Source organism: Megalopta genalis, chromosome 4, assembly GCF_051020955.1.
Source record: "Megalopta genalis isolate 19385.01 chromosome 4, iyMegGena1_principal, whole genome shotgun sequence".
NCBI classification, from domain to species: domain Eukaryota; kingdom Metazoa; phylum Arthropoda; class Insecta; order Hymenoptera; family Halictidae; genus Megalopta; species Megalopta genalis.
In genome coordinates, this window is record NC_135016.1 from 30,431,338 (window position 1) to 30,451,339 (window position 20,002).

At 35.2% G+C, this 20,002-nt stretch overlaps 1 protein-coding gene across 1 annotated transcript; it reads left to right on the forward strand.

The window, feature by feature from the left end:
• Window positions 1-835: 835 nt before the first annotated feature.
• Window positions 836-19,943, forward strand: LOC117218410 (endoglucanase E-4). Its single transcript, XM_033466756.2, has 7 exons — window positions 836-1,192; window positions 5,365-5,734; window positions 11,642-11,879; window positions 13,188-13,466; window positions 14,130-14,467; window positions 15,856-16,105; window positions 17,746-19,943. Exons 2-7 carry the CDS (start codon window positions 5,705-5,707, stop codon window positions 18,030-18,032), a joined length of 1,422 nt encoding a protein of 473 aa, XP_033322647.2. The 5' UTR covers window positions 836-1,192; window positions 5,365-5,704; the 3' UTR covers window positions 18,033-19,943.
• The last annotated feature ends 59 nt before the right edge of the window (window positions 19,944-20,002 follow it).

A 20,002-nucleotide genomic window follows, 5' to 3' on the forward strand; every position in this document is an offset into this window, starting at 1 on the left:
TTACTTATCAATATTTTTCAATGCTTTTGAACATTTTAATTAATTTTCAAAAAGTCGGTTGCAATTAACCTCTTGCACTTCGATTTCTTTCACAACTGCTGAATCGATTAACACTTCTTCGTCCTTAATTTCTCTAGTAGAATAAGACAATGTTTTAATAACAAAATTTTGATAAGAGAAAATATCAATTTTGTTTCGAAGTTAGAGGAAATTAAGAACATACATATTTAGTAGATTATGTATGAGATTTTCGTCGGTCTGACTAAAACGCTAGGAGTTAAGTAAAACAATATTTATATTAAAAGTTCCAGTGGACCCAAAACTCGCCGTCCAAGTATTAAATTAGTTTTATTTTGTAGGAATTTGTATGAAATGTGTTGGACTCTTATCACTTTGTTATGCTGAACCGACAAAAATTTGAAGAACAGAAATGAACTTTCAGTTTTGGTTCGACCCGATGCATTAGACGAAGCAACCTATGACCCGCGGGTCGCCAAGCGACCCATTTGATAATTATGTTTGCTTTTATAATAATTAGAATTAGAATTTTGAATTTTTACGTTTAAAGTTTAAAAGCACATTGCAATTATTCTCTTATTAGAATTCATCTTATTATTAGCTAAAAGACTGTTTTAAAATGAAAATACCGCTGATCCGAAAGGTGTTGTTTTCAGTAGCCACATTTTGGTTGATTGTGACACGCGGCCAAAAAGAGATTGCCGACACCTTCATTAGACAATCGTTTCAATTAAATCGCGAGACGAGTACTTTCGTTCTCGAGTAGTTACCCCACCTCCCTCCCCACCTGATCGTCCTTTGGCCGGTTGGGATCGTTGGCAAGTTACTCGCCACTCAGTCAGTCAGTCAGTAAGTCAGTAAGTCAGTCAGCCAGTCAAACACATAATCGATCAGTCGGTGAATCAATTGAACCGTTTGGCTGATCGTCGCCGGAATCGACCAACAACGGTGATTTATCGGAACTCCTGGCGGACGAATTTTCTGGCCGACAGTGCGTTCGCCCAACAAAACGTGCGGTATGTTCGACCGTTTCAGTGAGTTATTGCTGGCGCAATGTTAAACCGGAGATAATTTGTTGCGCGGCTAAAGAAGACACACACGTGTACGGACGAGATACCTGGTGCGTTCATGTTTGCAACAGCTCCAAAGAGGATTAGTTACGGGATTGTAGTAGGTAAGTCGTTACCACAGAGCATTTAATTACTGGCGAAGGAGTTGGAGGCACAACATTAAAGTAGACGCTCGATTCGCTGCCGCTCGAATTTAAATTTCCATGAAAACCGCAAATTAGATACTTCGACTATTTTTTAAGAATTGCGAAAATGAAAATAATATAAAGATTTTCATTACATTTTACACTGTTCGGTAACCATACGCACGTGAAACTACCAATTTGAATACCGCATGTAATGTTGTTAATATTCGGATAATTCAAAAACTTGAATGTTAATTTAACTTTTCGTTAATTTCGTGACAGAAAATTAACGATGTTCTGTCAGATAACATTCGTTTTCGTCTTTCGTAAAATGTGAAATGAGATATGACAATAAATCCTAAATTGTCTTCAGAATTGATCGATTCGGAATTATTAGCGTTAATACAGATAATACTCGAATACATTAGATACTCGAAGTTCAAAGTAAATGATTTATTTTAGTCGTTTACTTATTTATTTGTTTATGCTTTAAACCAAACAGGTTTATTCAGCGATTATCGGATTGTTACATGTACACATGTTCGATATTACTTGGTATTCGTTTCTAAATTTTCATCGAATCTTTACGAAATGACTCAATGGAATCTGCATTGAAAGTATCGACTTAATGATCGTCGAAGCATCTTTCGTGCATGTTTCTTACATGCGGTATGCATGGTTTGGATGAATCATTCGCGAACGGTAGCTAAACGAATCGACAACGCGTCACAAAATATTATTCAGCGAAAAACTTTACGCTTAACCTTTGTAACGATCCTAACTCTTCGTTAATCAGGTCGGCAAGTCAAGTTATGTAAAGTTTAAAGATAATAATTACGTACTTAACAGCACACAATTTTTAAAGCGATTTGTTACTACGCTACAAGCGATTTGTTTCCATGTAATTCTTAATTCAAACATTTCAATATTTTCATTTCATAATTTAAAAATATAGTATTTTATTACGACTCTGTTATTTAATTTATATCGTAACAATCAATCTTCTGATATACGTTGTCTGCAGTTGTTATGCTCGATGAAACATTGCAGGCTTAAAAGAAATATTTTTCAAGGTTATACCATTTATTTGGTTCGATTAGCGTGTATGAGCACAATCTTGGTAACTTACGTAAAATGTGCATTTAATTGTGAAAGAAACGTCGAAATTCGATTTATACAACAACGTAGTTTTACGTCCTCAACCGAATGCTAAACTGAAACCATGAGAGCGTAGCCGATAAGATTGACACTTTCCTGACGTATGAAACGCAATCTATAATTACCGTACAATTCGTCGTAACGAGAGTTTCTAACCGATCGTTAGTTTGAATCTGATCCATTTGGTTGCCGTACTCGCGAATTTCTCAAGGATTTTACTGTTTGTCCTTTCGCCATTTTCAAAAAACAAGGATGTTCTATAGAAAAGGAAATTATATTTTTCCTCCTCTCTTTGCTTCCTATTCTTTGTAGTTGACAATCATTTATTATTTACGATTAGAGCAGAACAAATTTTGGAAGTTGAAAATATTACCTTTTTTACATTAAATTTTTTGAAAGCAAAAAGTAATAGAGGAAACGTTATTAAATCGAAAAGATTTTGCTGCTTGTTCTTTCGCCATTTTCGAAAAACAAGGATGTTCTATAGAAAAGAAAATTATATTTTTCCTCCTCTCTTTGCTTTCTACTCTTTGTAGTTGACAATCATTTATTATTTACGATTAGAGCAGAACAAATTTTGGAAGTTGAAAATATTACCTTTTTTACACTAAATTTCTCGAAAGCAAAAAGTAATAGAGGAAACGTTATTAAATCGAAAAGATTTTGCTGCTTGTTCTTTCGCCATTTTCGAAAAACAAGGATGTTCTATAGAAAAGAAAATTATATTTTTCCTCCTCTCTTTGCTTTCTACTCTTTGTAGTTGACAATCATTTATTATTTACGATTAGAGCAGAACAAATTTTGGATGTTGAAAATATTACCTTTTTTACACTAAATTTCTCGAAAGCAAAAAGTGATAGAGAAAGCTTTATTAAATCGAAAGAGAGAGAGAGAGAGAGAGAGAGAGCGGGGGGGGAGAGAATGTTATCGAAGTGAAATTTTATGCAAACGATCAATAAAACGGAATATTTCGAAACGTTAACATTTATAAAGAAAAAGAAAACTGTTACCCGGAGGTTAGGAGATCCTTGGTTTTCCATTTTCATCAACGTTGTTTAACAATTCGCCGCAGATAAGAGCGCAGACAAAATATTTAGCCGCGACAGTGAATGTCCACTTTCCAAACTTCCTGCGCACTCGACTTCCTCGATATCTCCGCAATCGTTTTACCGAGAAATTCCTCACGGAATGCAAATAACGTATACCGAGGACAATTCGAATTCTTTGACACGTTCGTCCCTCTCTCTTATCGCGAAATTAATGGCAATCTCGGTGTTATACAAATGTAAATTCTTGTTTCACGGTTAAAAATAGTAAAAGGAACTGCAATGCATCTTGATGCAAATCCGTAATATGCATTCGCTAACTATTGCAACTTGAAACACAGAGCGGCGATTTACATTTGAATTACGAAACACTATACGCGAATGCATATTTTTCTGGGAAAATTCACGATCGATGAAAATTGTATTGTATTTATTCGCTATCGGTGTCGACGAGTTAAAGGTAAACTGAAAATCGGCTTGAAACTGTGCAAACTGGTGTTACGACAAATTGTATATTCTATTTCTTACGTTTATTGTGTAAATTTCATAAAACTCGGGTAGCTCAGTGACTGTAAACGCAACAAAATGAAATAAAATTCCAAGCATTTTATTGAGAAAATTATGAATCGAGAAAAAGGTATTATCATTATTTCGTTGTTATTATTTTTGTTTATTTATTTCTTTTCGTGTGAAAAATACTGGAGCACGTGTTTTCTAAGAAACTGCAACAGAAAGATTAAATTATAACCGTTTCTATCGCGATCTCGATTTAACCATTGCATACCGAATTTTAATAGGAGAAAATTACGAATGACAAAATTCGTGGAAACAGAGTTCTGCCATTGTATGTAAACACCGATAGTACATATAGAAAACCTTCGTTGTGAATTGTTCATCTACAGAACTAAAGATTACCAAAGGGAAAATGAAAGGAATATCTCAGTTCGCCGGTTTTCCTCGTCGGTGATGTTCCCGGTGTTTCCTCGTCACTGCTCAGAGAAAAAGATTTTGCAAGTTTGAGATTTGCTGATAACAGTATAACAATGATCGGCAATTATAAGCTAATAGATACGAATAAAATCGTGCTTCGTAAAGAAAATTTTTATTTAACAAAAAGTCGCTTCGAAGATTCAAATATCAGCTCTAAAAGTACGTAATTAAATCAGAGACTCGCATTTAAAAATTTCAAATTGACTTTCACTAATCTTTCCACGATGTTTGTTCCTCTTGATGTTTTACTTTGAAAATGTACTTTAGAAAATGTACTTTAGAGAATAAATTACTTTGGAAAACTAAAAACTGAAAGAATCAAAATGAAAGTTACAAATGATTCAAGCTGCAATGAAAAATGTAATCAGAAGTACAGTAACGTCTCTCTAATTGACGCTCAGATTGTTCATAGGAATAGACAATTTGGGAAGAGGAGATACGATTATTCGAGCCTTGCGGCTCGTTTTTATAATTGTCGAAAATCGGTAACTATAAAAACGAGTCGCAAGGCTCGAATAATCGTATCTCCTCTTTCCAAATTGCCTATTTCTGTGGACAATCTGAGCCTCAATTAGAGAGGTCTCCCTAACTGACGCTCAGATTGTGCACAAAAATGGACAATTTGGGAAGAGGAGATACGATTATTCGAGCCTTGCGGCTCGTTTTTATAATTGTCGAAAATCGGTAACTATAAAAACGAGTCGCAAGGCTCGAATAATCGTATCTCCTCTTCCCAAATTGTCCATTTTTGTGCACAATCTGAGCGTCAGTTAGGGAGACATCACTGTATTCCGCATGAATTTGTCTACATTAACGGAAGCCTCCGACTCTCCAGACAATCGCTACTATTTCCGTAAATTTCTGAAATGTACAGTCTCGACGGAACAATTAATTTTTACTCGATACGAATCAATAAGTTCCAACCGAGTTGCTAATTGATTATTGGAAATATCGCAGGACCAGAGACGGTTGCCTGAAATGAGGACACGTGACGAGTAACATGGCTCTGTATTTAACAGAGACTGTGGAAATACTCTTAATAGGAGGATTGAGATTCAATTTCCAACTTGACCAAGATACAGCGGAGTGTTGAATCTGCGATACAGAAGAATTCCATGAACGTTTCGCGATTGAAGTAGAGACTTCAGATTACGGTGAAAACGTTGATGAAGAGGCGCTCGTAAATTATCGATATGCATCACGGGACGTGCTCCAGGCTGGCTCTAGCAAATACGACTAAAAGGTGATTAACAACTATCCGTGTCCCCACATAAGTAGTTGTGGAGGAACACCGACGATGAAGCTGAACGTGTTCACCTGTGTAACGGTGAGTAATCGAAGTTAGTTGCCTAATAGATTCGCCGATGCGATTAGATGCCTGAATTTCGATAAAAAGCAACGATAAGTAATTGCTCAAACGTAAACAATAATTCGATTTATTCGAACTAAAGATAGATAAGAGGAATATAAACGTTGAAATCATTTAAACAGAAATTATTTATATTATGATTAGTATTTAATCGAACAATATTGGAATAATATAAAATAGTAGAATTTAAAATATGTATTATTTATATTATTTATAACCTAAAATCTGTTAGCTCAAGAGATAAATTTTTACTTAACTCTCTCTAGTTACTTGCAGTTGATGGAGAAAATTTGTATATTTTGCATAAACGTCGTCGGTCTATCCAGGACAATTTCAAATATCTATATATTCTTTCTAGCAAAATGTTGAGTTTTTAATTACTTTATTTTCAATCTAACTTTCTAATTGAACGGAACGAACTTCGAAATTGATGTTGCAGGATAAAATATGACAAACTCTTCTTTTGAAAGAGATCGCAACATTTTAATGATTTTTTGTTGAGTAAATATACGTTAAAAAATTTTTATCGCAGATCTTTCGTCAAGAATATTTTATGACTGAACTATAATGCCATCGATGAAATACAGTTATGTATAAGAGATCTTAAAATATTGTCGTATCATCTGTGCGAGATGTTCATTTATCCAGGCATTATTAAATTTCTACCTGGCGTAACTTGCGATAATAAGCTCTACTCATTTGGAAAATGATCCGATGTGCCATCAGCGCTGCAGCTAGATTCATTTAAGCGTCATTGAACAGACCGACACCGATGTCTACTTAATTTAACCGTGTTCACGCGATCGGTTGCTGACGTACACGATGTTTCTTTAATCGGTAAACAATGTTTTATCTGTTCGTGAAAATTCCGTGTTCCAGGATCAATGTCGCGAAAGGTATAATCGACGAACGTTCAAGAATAAATTACGTCATAAATTAACTGGAAAATAAACAGAGTGAAAAACCTGTGTTATATTTATGCGATATTTGGTTTTTCGGCTGAATAGATGATAAAATGAAATTTACGACTGCACTAGCACTCTAGTTTTATTACTGGCGACACATTTCATATTCACGGCAACAGAATTTATATCCCTTAAAAAGAAAGATTACTCTAAGACCGTGTCTCTGAAAGGTTCATATAATATATGTATACTTACACGGGAAAGTATTACGAACGGCGGTTACGAGGCTAAGTATAATCTTCATAGAGAATTCTGAGCTATTTATATCCAACGTTGCAAAATTCTTACAAAATTCCAAAGACATCGTCGCTTATTGACCACTTAAGCGGAAATGACTAGTCTCGAATCTGACGAGGCGACGCCCGCTGCATATTTAAATGTTTAAAAACCATATAAATTTTTTCTAACTGCTAAGAAAAATAGTTATAATACTTATACATTCTCTCGCCTTATTTTTTTGTCCAAAATAATATCATTATAGTTACAATGAATGATCAGAAAATAAACAATATTAGAAAGGAATTTAAATAGTTTGTAAATTTTGTTAACGATAATTTCAATTAAGAATTTTTCTCTTAATTTCATTGTAACGGATATATTTTTCAAATTTTTGTCTAATATCAGCATTACTTTATTAAACTGTTCCATTGCAAGTGAAATAATGTCCGCATTTATACAAATATATTAAATAAAAATCGGAATATTTTAGCTATATAATTCTGTTAAATTAAGTTGTCTGCACACGCGCGTTTCCGTTAAAATAAATCGTAAGGCAAGGGGTTAAGAAACAATTCGAAGAGAAACGGACTAAATTACAAAAGCTTGAAAATCTGTTCGTCGTTCGGTGGAACAAAAAATGCGATGCAACATCGAATTGACTTGTTAAACTCGCCTGAACGTGTGTTAAATTTGATTTCTTCATCGTGCTGTTTTCATCATCGGGAAAACTTACGTGCTTATCAAGCAAGATGCGAGACATTGAATCACTGAATACCTATTGGTATTTCTCGCATGATGCAATTCATATGAACCTTTACACATGATATCGCATACTGAAACATTTTATATTTATCCATCTCTTTCTTTCGATCAACATTAATTTCTTTCGACAAATTCTCTATACACGGAATAAGATATTTAACCTTCGACAATACTAAAAAATTATCGTTACCATGTTATATAAGCTACATGAAAATTTTTTTATATTTACCAGGCAACTGGACTATTTAATTATACGAGTTAACATCGAATTGATATTTGTATCGTTAATTTATAAAACGTACAAGTAAAATAAAAAGTCAAATAATCGAGTAACAGTAGGTCACACGAACAATGGAATTCACTTTCGCATATGATGATAGCTTGTCAATAAATCATATTTCTCCCGATCGTTGCGAATCCCCGAGTTTGACGACCATAAACTCATTCGTGTGGCCGGACGTAACGACCTGGACATCAACTTCCGGTCCCAAGTCTTATGGGCAGACGTGTATTACCATCACGCAAGTCTGCATTCTTATTGTCTGCTTCGACTGACCTTCGAACGGTACTACACCCGCAATTGGGAATACGTAGGGCGTATACGTAGGGCGAAAAGTTCCCAACAAATGTAAATTGGAAGGCAACGAACTGAATCAACCGTTTTTATCCTTTCTTTGTCTAAATGTCGCGCTGTAATGCGCATCGCGTTGTAACATTATCCGATACCCGTTGAAACAAATCTCAAATAGTTTAACGTTTTAATTATAAATTGACAAACTTTTTGCGATGTCTCTCGCGTTTGTCACAGAAGATGTTAAGCGACTGTTTACAATCGAAAATATTAGAATCCACGTTCGCCGGGTTTCAGCAGGTGAACCGAGCTTAGACAAAATTTGTCGTCGCCGCGGCAAAAACGCAGGCACACAAGCTGACAATAGGCGCGGTATTTGCGGAAGGTATTGGCGTTTGTCACACAGATATTACGTGGTCGACGAACCTTGAGAACTTCTCGGAACAGACGTACACGCCTGGGCAAAGAAGAGTTTCCGAACACGGTTCCAAACTCATTCCACGTACCTCTTTCACATCGCTGGCACACGCGTTCTTCGGCACCGGTACCAGAGAATCCGGAATGTTTATGAATAATTATTGGGGGAACGATTATTTATTAAGAACGGAAAAATAGATTTTCAATGAAAAACAAATTACAATTTAACTATTAACTACTAAAAACAAATTATAATTAATTTTTACTGTCAACAAACATTTCGGCAAGCTTTCATGAGTAATATTGGAAAACGGACAAATTTTATTTTTAACGAAACTCCGTAAACACTGCCGGAAAACTGTTATCATTTTTTTTAACCGCACATTTGATATTTCACCCCGTCCCCCGGACTCAAGAATTTACCCTTTGAGTGCTGACTAAAATCAGAAAATATAGCATCCACTTTTTATATTATTTTCGTAATTCCGTATTACTTTGTATTGCAGAGCATATTATTTGTAGTTAAATTATAATCATGTTATATATTATACAAAGATCATGATCGATTAAATTTTTCACATAAACTATTTATTTTATTATAACTATTGTATTATAACTATTTATTTATTTAAATTATTTACAAACTATTTAATACGGACTGAACATTGAGAGGGTTAATCACTCTGCTCATAAACTACGTGTATCAAAGCCTAGAAAAAAAGATTTACTTTCTGATTTGTCAATTTTTTATTCATCTATAAATCATTTCAATCTTCAAAAGATTTTTACCATTTACATATTTATCGTAATAGTAACAGTATTTTCATTCACATTAAAGTAATCCTCGCACGTTCCTTAGAAACATTCATGTCGCTTCTACTTTTCCTAGTTTTTATTACAATAAATAAAATTTTCCCCTATTCTTTATAATTATAATTCACGCAAACATTTACAGTCGATTACGTATAGATTTTATGAATCTATCAGGAAAACGAGTAGATCAAAAGCAAAACGGTACGGACGTATGTTTCTAGCTCGTTAAAATAATTAAGGAAAGAAATAAACATCGATGTTGCAATTAACGCGGACAATTTCTGTTCTGCATAAAAATCCGCCGTCTAGTTATCAGCAACAAGACGTGAGAACTTAGTTAACCACGCGTGAGTATAGCGAAGAAGGATCTCTCTCACACAACCTATTACTTTCGTTCCTCCGAAACTCGTAGAAGTTCGCGGTTTCTTTTAGAAACTTTTACGAGCACTGCAAGTTGAGGATACTCTCGCGATTGAAACACGCGCGCGCGCGCGCGAAGTGAGGAGTGGTTTCGTATCGGGAGATTTTCTATCGAGCCCCTAATGTTATAACGAAACTTTAGTCCACGAGTCCTCGGTGGCCTCTGCTAAAATTTGTCACGTAGGCTTTTCGTACGTGCGTTGCGGACTGATCACAGTTTTATGAGTTTATCGTATTGCCTCCTGTATCAACGATAAGTCGCTCTGTTTATACTTACAGTAAAAATTGTCTTCGCAGTGTTCCGAAATTCGAACAGAAGAATTTCATTCTCGAAGCTTAACGTTGGCCTGGATCGAACCAGTTTCAACTTCCGAAATCGTTGAAGTAATTACTAGTAATCACGGTGTAATTTATCGACGAATTTGTTGTACTTTGTTGTACCGACGATTTGTTAACTTCAACGCATTCAGTTTCAAGGAAACATTTTATTCGTTAAACGGAGGACTTTTTATGTTGACAGTAAGACAAGAATACATCTGACTTTGTTTAACACTAAAAATAATAAAAGTAACTGACTTATCGTGTCCTACAAAAATTATTGGCGTGTGTTTTTCCAATTTAAATCAATTTTGCACTAAATAAGCTACTAAAAATTTAAATGCGATACGAGTAAGTACACTCGCTTTCATAAGTATACAATAAAAAAAGATTGCATACAATGAATCTATGCTTATTAATATAATGAAACATGCGATCTTCATTTCAATACGCGCAGGAGTAAATAAAGTTATAAACAGTGATCCACAAAAGTAGGTTTACAATTTTTACAACTATGAAAAGAATGATTTGGAACAAGTTGTCCTAGAGTTGTTTCTAATATTCTATAAATTTGCTTGTGCACCATAAATGTATGAGACAACCGCAACTTTATAATTATCAAGTATTTATAATTAAAACTTTTCTAAATTATGCCAAAAAGGAAAATGTATTGGGTTGGCAACTAAGTAATTGCCGATTTCAGTTATAGATGTCTCTCACTCCCATTTTTATGATATCCGTAAATGTTAAATTGTAAAATTATTATTATTATGATGATTATGTTATTTTTCATTATCCGTGAATGTTAGCAACTGGACAAATTGAATGCAGCGGTCAAGGAAAAGCGACCAGAATTGGTCAATCGTAAAAGTGTCATTTTCCAGCAGGACAATGCTAGGCCGCACACGTCTTTGTCCACTCGGCAAAAATTCATGGATATTGGTTGGGAATTGATGTTACACCCACCATATAGCCCTGATCTCGCGCCATCGGATTACCACTTATTTCGATCCCTGGACAACTCCCTTCGTGGTAAAACTTTTAATGATGATGACGCTGTAAAATCTCACTTAACTCAGTTTTTGGCCGAAAAGGATCAGACTTTCTACGAGCGTGGTATTTTCAAGTTGTCAGAGAGATGGCAAAAGGTCATCGAACAAAATGGAAAATACATTACAGATTAAACTTCATTCCAAGTAAAAAAAATTTTTTTAATTCATTGAACAAATCGGCAATTACTTAGTTGCCAACCCAATACTTCGTTTACTGGAACTTTTAATGGATGGCGGATAAAATACTTCGGAATGCGTTTTATTGCTTTACTTATTCATAGCCCTTCTGCCAAATCGTTTTGAACTTGTAGAAACGAAATGATTACAGACTGTGATCATAACGTCTGTCGCATTGATCGATGTTATAAATGCGAGTCCGACGTTCTACGTAAAACCCATCGAGGACGAGAACGACTACGCCCGGGTCTTGGAGCTCTCGCTTTTGTTTTATGAAGCGCAACGGTCAGGGAAATTGCCGAAGAACAATCGAATTCCATGGAGGAAGGACTCGGCACTGGATGATCATGGTTTGAATGGCGAAGACCTGACTGGTGGTTATTACGATGGTAATTGCAATCTCGAGTATACAATTTGGTGATTACATACGGAGGGCACGTTATACGTCCAAATTCTCTTTGCAGTTCGAGCAATTGTTTATTCTATGGTATACGCTAACAAATATATTCTAATTGGTAGATCGCTGATTTTTATGCGAAATAAAAATTGTTTATATTCGTTATTGCAAAAGATAGGAGGAGGAATCTGTTTCTTTCTTTAACCCTAGAAAGATAACCATATGACAACGTACGTAAAAGATAACCATACGCTTCAGAGGCGCATGCTTTTCTAAGGCGTCAATTTTATACTAACAATGGATATTTATTTAAGTTAATCTAGTCATTTTAAAGGTTTGGCATTGTTGTAAAAATAAAATGCATTTATATTATATTTTTTTATATTTTAAGTAATTTTAAACTTAAATCACTAGACCTCTATGAAAAATTAACAAAAATCAACAGTCTTCGCAGGCGCCTCTGCGACGTAGGTTATCTTTCTCGGGTTAATGATTTTCACAAGTTGGAAAGTTTGGCTTACCTTGGAATCACAAACAATTATTTCACCGACGATGTTTTTATCGACACGATTTCAGCGACACCGCATTTCGTCGACAATGTTTACATATCGACACGTTGAAATCACCGACAAATGTTTACATCGACGCTCGTTTCATCGTTTCATATCATCGACGCTTCGTGTATAAGAAACGTAGAAATAGAGACAATAATATGTTTATATCGGTACTCTTTATTAATCAACATTTTTATTAACACTACGCCGTCCGCAGATGTTAGATACGATTCTTTTGTTTGACACTGGCATAATAGCTTGGAAATTTTAGATTTAAAAAAGACTTTCGAAGATGGCGGTAATATAAATTCCTAAAATTAAGATATGTCATCCAAGAATTTTCGTACTTAATTCTTAATTAAATAAGCACAATGCTATAGTTAGTTTGCTGCCTTTTAACACCCAAGAAATATAGTTCAAATGTTATCTCAGTTTTTTCAAATGGCACCACCGGCATACAACAGATAGTTTTTGCATGGCACCAGCGTGGTGCCACCGGACGGCATAGAGTTAATTATCATTATGAGTCGATGTAAACATTTTTGTCGGTGATTTCAATGTATCGGTATGTAAACAATGTCGATGAAATGCGATGTCGCTGAAATCGTGACGATGAAGACATTGTCGATAAAATGATTGTCGCTGATTTCAAGGAAACCCGGATATTTAACATTGAAATAGATATTCGATTCGTAAAAATCGCAGAATATTTGTATGGAATGATATCCTTTTATACGGTTTTTCAGCTGGCGATTTCGTGAAATTCGGATTCACTATGGCGTCAACGATAACGCTTTTAGCCTGGGGTGCGGTTAGTTGGCCGGAGGCGTACAACGCTGCGGGACAACTTGACGAACTTCGCGAAGCCATCAAATGGGCTACAGACTACTTCATCAAATGCCACGTCAGCGAATGCGTGTTTTACGGGCAAGTCGGCGATTTCTCTCTTGACCATACGTTTTGGGGAAGGCCCGAGGAATTGAATACCAGCAGACCTGCTTACAAAATCGATGCAGAACATCCTGGTATGTCGATGAAATATGTAAACCGCTTAAACCCTCGGGAATTTAGCAGGTCGATTTAATCTAAGAACAGGTCTTTGCATAATGCGAATCGATAAATAAATTGCGTCGAATTCAAAGTAGCTTCTTTAACGGATCGATTATTACGTACCGATTACCGCACGATCTACACATAATCATTACATATTTAACACGTTCGCAGCGACAATTACTTGTCTAAATTTAAAAAGAAATTAATTCTTTTTCATAACGTACCGAGTGTGCTAAATTTAACGAACATTAAAATCTGTGAGATGCTACAAAATACAAAGAGTACTTAGACACGATAATAGATCTTCATTTTCCAAACGTTACTTCGTTAGCTGCCACGTATCTCTTATTTGTTCAACTTACCTTATAAAAAAGCGACGTAACAGACGAACAAATATCTATAAATATTTTCTTTGAAAATGAACAATTACGATAACGACTAACGAAAGATTCAAATATTTGCATCGCCCCGAAATAAAAAATCGATCTGCAGTATGCGCTACTTTTTTAGGAACAATACAAAATTGTCTAATGGAACAGATAATAAGGGCTAAATAAAATGAATGTATAATTAGAAATATTCCTATGATCGTACTCCGATATTTATACTACAGCAATTTTTATAAAACTGTTTAGGTTCCGACCTGGCAGGAGAAACGTCGGCCGCTCTCGCGGCGTCGAGCATTGTCTTTCGTCATGATCCCGAGTACAGTGATCTGTGTTTGAAGCACGCCAAAGAGTTGTACCGATTTGCGATCAAATATCGGGGACTCTATCACGAAGCGATTCGCAGCGCTGCTCAATACTACGAGAGCACAGATTACGGCGATGAATTAGCTTGGGCGGCTGCCTGGCTCTACAAGGCAACAAACGACTCGATTTACCTCGACGACGCAGAGCATCATTACCAACATTTCCATCTCAAAGAGAGGCCGAACGAATTCTTTTACAATAAGAAGGTCGCCGGTGTTCAGGTAAACCGAGCGCTTTATCAACGAGCGACGTGAATCAACGTCTTTCGTTTTCGAAACATTGTTAGCGACGAGACATGTCAATTTAAGTTTACCCAATTTCATTTATGCGACAATTGCTCCTGTTTAGTATCCTTCCGCAAGAATAAATGATTTCAAGCGAATCCAATAAAAACGCTACTAACATTCTTTCTAATCTTTCGCAAACTACCTGAAGATAAATTAACTCCGACCGTTTCAATTTTCAGTTAGTTATAAGTGAACTATGGATCTTTTGTGCGGAACAAAAATTTTCTTTATAAGTTGCAACAGAGACAGCACAGAAATTTCCTTCTTTGTTCAATGATTTTAATGAGGCGTTAATAACATCCATTCTTTTGATCTCCCCACTGTTAGCCAACCTATAGCCAACCTATTTGTATCATAAATGCAATTTTATATAATAATTTGTGACGTTTAAAAGAAGCTTTCGCCTTATTTAAGACTGTTTTTGCTATCTGTTGTTACTTGTCTGCGAATTCTTATGCAAAATCGAAATTTTTCTGAATCAATTGTAAATAGCAGAAGGTAAATAAAAACGTAGCAATTCCTCTCTTAACGAAAGAATATATATATATATATACAGCAAAAACAGTCTTAAATAAGGCGAAAGCTTCTTTTAAACGTCACAAATTATTATATAAAATTGCATATATATATATATATATGTATATATATATATATATATATATATATATATATATATATATATTTATTATTTATATATATATATATATATATATATATATATATATATTTATTATTTATATATATATTCTTTCGTTAAGAGAGGAATTGCTACGTTATATATATATATATATATATATATATATATATATATATATTCTTACATTATTCAGATGCTTTCACTGCTTGGTGACATTTACTCGCTCGATTCGCATAGGGTTAAATGCAATCTTCAGCCCTTTGTATTGTAAATTGTCTTGGCTCCAGATATTTCGTTCGATCCATTAAACGTATTTATTTAAACTGCGCTTTAAGAAATTTAAGAACAATTTTTACATTGCATTTCATTGAATCGTGCAATTTTCAGTGTCACTTCAGAGTCGCAAAGCGTTAGAAAATGTCCCACAACATAAGTTGTAGTTCGTGCAAGCATGTAGTTTATCTGAGATCTTATTTAACTGATCTTTAAAACGTGAACTTTAAGACAGCGTGGATCGATACGCGCGGCAGCGTAACCGCGATGCGTTGACTCGCAAATTGCGTTAACTTGTTGTTAACAATGTTCGCGAAGCAGTCTTTTTCCGTGAGTCGCGCGGATCGTTTGTTGCGTCTGCCGGCGATAAATCACCAAAAAGCGCGAATATCGAATCGTTTTTCTGTTGCAGGTTTTGCTGGCTCAATTGACGGGGCAAACGGAATATCAGAACGCCGCGCGCGCTTTTTGCGATTTCTCGGTGCGCCAGCAAAAACGCACCCCGAAGGGGCTGCTCTATATCGACAAATTCGGTACTTTGTGCCATGCCGCGAACGTGGCGTTCGTTTGCCTGGAGGCGGCTGACTCTCCCGATATCGGCAATCCCCAGGAATACCGTGAATTCGCCGAACAGCAAGTTCACTATATGCTGGGCAGTGGTGGTAAGCTTTAATAAAACGGTACTGCAAAGAATTGTAGTCGTAACCTAGAAAATTCTATTACTTTCGTTAATAAATGCGGCGCAAGGTACAAAAATATTCAATGGACATTGTCCACGTATTGGATTGTCGTTAGATTTCCCTGAATTTGTCATAATTTTCGTAAAGTATCTTGGAGGATTTTCTGATGTTTAAGATTTAGATTTTCTGATGTTTGCTTTCCTTAACATGCAATTTAGCAATTTTATTCTCCTAATGGGTATATTTGTATGCACCATAGGTAGTCGTGCTAATTTAATTACATTGTAATTCAAATTCGCAATGTAATTATATTGTGTTTCAATTACGTAGTAATTTAACCGCGTTGTAATTGAATAACAATATTCAAACCTTTCAGTTAATTCAATTGCTAATTATTTTAATGACGAGTGAAATTCAAATGCAATGCAATTGAAATAAAAGAAAGTTGAAATACAATGTAATTGAATAGAATCAAATTGAATACGATATAATTGAATAGAATCTAATTGAATACGATATAATTGAATAGAATCTAATTGAATACGATATAATTGAATAGAATCTAATTGAATACGATATAATTGAATAGAATCTAATTGAATACGATATAATTGAATAGAATCTAATTGAATACGATATAATTGAATAGAATCTAATTGAATACGATATAATTGAATAGAATCTAATTGAATACGATACAATTGAATAGAATCTAATTGAATACGATATAATTGAATAGAATCTAATTGAATACGATATAATCGAATACAACGTAATTGAAATACAGTTCACCAAATTGCTGTCCAGAACTTTGAAGAATTGAGATATTTTCCCTTGCTAAGAAAGGGGCGAGGGGGTATTCCACTTGCTCAGCCTAGTCTGCACGCCCGTAGTCCCTCCAAATGATCTCCCGAAACCCACTATTATTGATAAACAAGAGGTCCCACAAGCTAATCCACGCGAGGAGCAAGGGGCAAGGAGAATCGGTCGGCCGCTCCACCTAATCACGTCACTTGTTCAGCGCGTAGCATAGCCAATAATAATCAAAAGTCTGGGATCAACAAATATTGGAAGAGACCAGGTGGAACGCGGGTGACCGATTCCCCTTGCCCCTTGCCCCATGCGCCATTTCATTTACGCGTAGTGTTTCAATTCTTCAATTTTTGGCATCCGTGTCATTGTTTTCAATCGAAGCATACGCATCTGACAATGAAAAGATGCAACAGAAAAGAACACTTCTTCAACGTTTCCAAAAGAGAACACAGTAATGTCTCTCTCTCTCTCTCTCTCTCTCTCTCTCTCTCTCTCTCTCTCTCCCTCTCTCTCTCTAATTGACGCTCAGGTTGTCCACAAAAATGAACAATTTGGAAAGAGGAGATACGATTATTCGAGCCTTGCGGTTCGTTTTTATAGTTACGAATCGTCGACAACTATAAAAACGAGCTACAAGGCTCGAATAATTGTATATCCTCTTCCTAAATTGTCCATTTTTGTGCAGAATCTTAGCGTCAATTAGGGAGACACCACTGTATCCCCTTAACGCGAAAATAAACCGGTTTCACTAGATTCCGTACACGAACTATTATAAACCAGACTATAAACTATCAGTTTTCTGCAATTAGGGAGGAGCTACGTAATCGGCTGGGGTCGAAATCCTCCGAAGCAGCCCCACCACGCGGCTTCGTCTTGCCCCGACAAACCCGCGGCTTGCGGATGGCCTGAATTCGACAAGGATGCTCCGAATCCTCAAATTCTGTACGGGGCGTTGGTTTCCGGTCCCGATGAGGCAGACAAGTTCCATGATCATCGAGATGATTACGTGTACACCGAAGTTACGTTGGACTATAATGCTGGTTTCACTAGCGCGCTCGCAGGGTTGTTGCAGTTACGGGTCAAAAGCACCACTTAACGAGCGACCGTTGGTCACAGCGCGAACTTCTAATTGCGAATGAATCAGTTCGTTAGTTTCAGCGACGTTTTTGCGCGAGAAACGGTATTGCGAGACCCATGATTCTAGAACTTCGCCGAGGATTAAATTTTACGGATACGTTCTGTGAACCTAAGCGAGAACAAATTTTATGTAATTATTAATTTTTAAAATGAGAAATTGTTCATGCGATTTCTCATTTTTCGTTTTAGACGAAGTATAGAAGAAAATTGGAATAAGTAGAATTTCATCGCAGATAACTGAGAATTGTATCAAGTCTTATTGAATTTTGTTCTTTATCGCTTTTCGATAAGATTGTTATGCTGTCGATGCATAAAGATTCACGCTACTAATTGTTCGTGATGCTTTTCTCAGCGGAAATTCTTCATTAAATTGTTATAATAGAGAGATTATGCATAAAGGAAACTATCAGTTTGATCAAATAATTAGTAAAGAATACAAGCATACCGAACGCAAAGAAGATAAGAATCTAAATCGAACTCAGTTCAGATTTGTAAAGCGTGTTTTTTTTTAGAGTGATAGAACTTCCAATATGGTTATCTGTCATTTGACACTTGGTAGATAACATTTTGTTTTGACATTTCAGTTCAGTAAGCTTTGACAAATCAACGTGGAAAGTCTGAAGCCGCAGCAACGTTTACAAATTGTGGAAATTTATTTCCAAAATCAGTGTTCGGTTCGTTCAATTTATTGAAAGGACAATTTGGTGACAAAATTATTTCAAGAAATGGTCCAGTGATTTGGCCTTCAAGATCATGCGATCTTATGCCTTTGGATTATTTTTTTCTTTTTTTGAGGAGGTTTATGCTGAGAAACCAGTAACAATTGACGCCATGGGAACAGACATAACTCGTGTTATTAACGAAATACATCCCCAATTACCTGAAAAAGTGGTTAAAAATTGAACCGATCCAATCCGATTCATCAAAGTTAGTCGCAGTAGACATATGACGGAAATTATTTTCAAAACTTAAATGTCACAAAATTATCTTTAAAATTAAAAAAATTGGCTTCAATCTTAAATTTTTATGTGTTTTATGCCAATTCAAAGTTCTATCTAAAAACGCCTAAGTTCTAACTAAAAAAAACGCCCTTTATAAATAAATAGTACTAGTTTCTTGTCACTGGTGCTAGATATTAGAAGATATTAAATAAAGAAGCGAAATATTTATTAAGTAACATGAAATAAATTTCAATGGAGGATAAAATTGAAAACTCAATTTAATATTACCAGTTATTTGATATCTTCACATGCAACGGTGACAGATTTTGCAAACTAATAAAGTGTTACACAGAAAGGTAACTAGTTCATGTGATAGACGTTGATGCTGATTTTAATTAGAATTATTTCTACTAGAATACGTTGTGTACATAATAACTATGAAATAGATCGAATATAACAACACAGTTAATTAATATAATTGGAAGCATTATTTAGGATTCGTTATGCGAGTTTGAAATTACCGTTTAAGGGGAACTTGTTTAAAACAAGAAATTGTGAATTCAGAGTTATATCTTCGCTCGGTTGCAAATAGATCAAATTGAAAGAAAAAAAAAACAGAAATATTATTTATGACGTAACATAGAACCGTATATCGTAGCGAATGGAATTTTTATAATTAGCCTAGTACGCATAGCATATGTAATAATTATCAGATTTGCCTGACAATTATTGATTATTTCTACTAGCGCAGATATTTATAAACATTTACGCAGGTGCAACGTGGTTTAGTTTTCTCGGTAATTTTGTAGAAAATTGTAATAGATGAATAAGGAGGTCAACAGAAAATAATAGTATACAAACAACTGTTAATGTTCATGACAAACACCGTTAGTCAATTGTATCGTTTAATAAATTTTTTTAATACGAAACTATGAATAACAGAAATTTTGCGTTGTCCAATAGAAGTTTTACCATCGAAGTTTCCTTC

Coding starts and splice junctions, on each gene's coding strand:
- LOC117218410 (XM_033466756.2), top strand. CDS start 5,705: ATGAAGCTGAACGTGTTCACCTGTGTAACG. Junction 11,880..13,187: donor GACTGGTGGTTATTACGATG/GTAATTGCAATC, acceptor ACGGTTTTTCAG/CTGGCGATTTCGTGAAATTC. Junction 16,106..17,745: donor CTATATGCTGGGCAGTGGTG/GTAAGCTTTAAT, acceptor TTCTGCAATTAG/GGAGGAGCTACGTAATCGGC.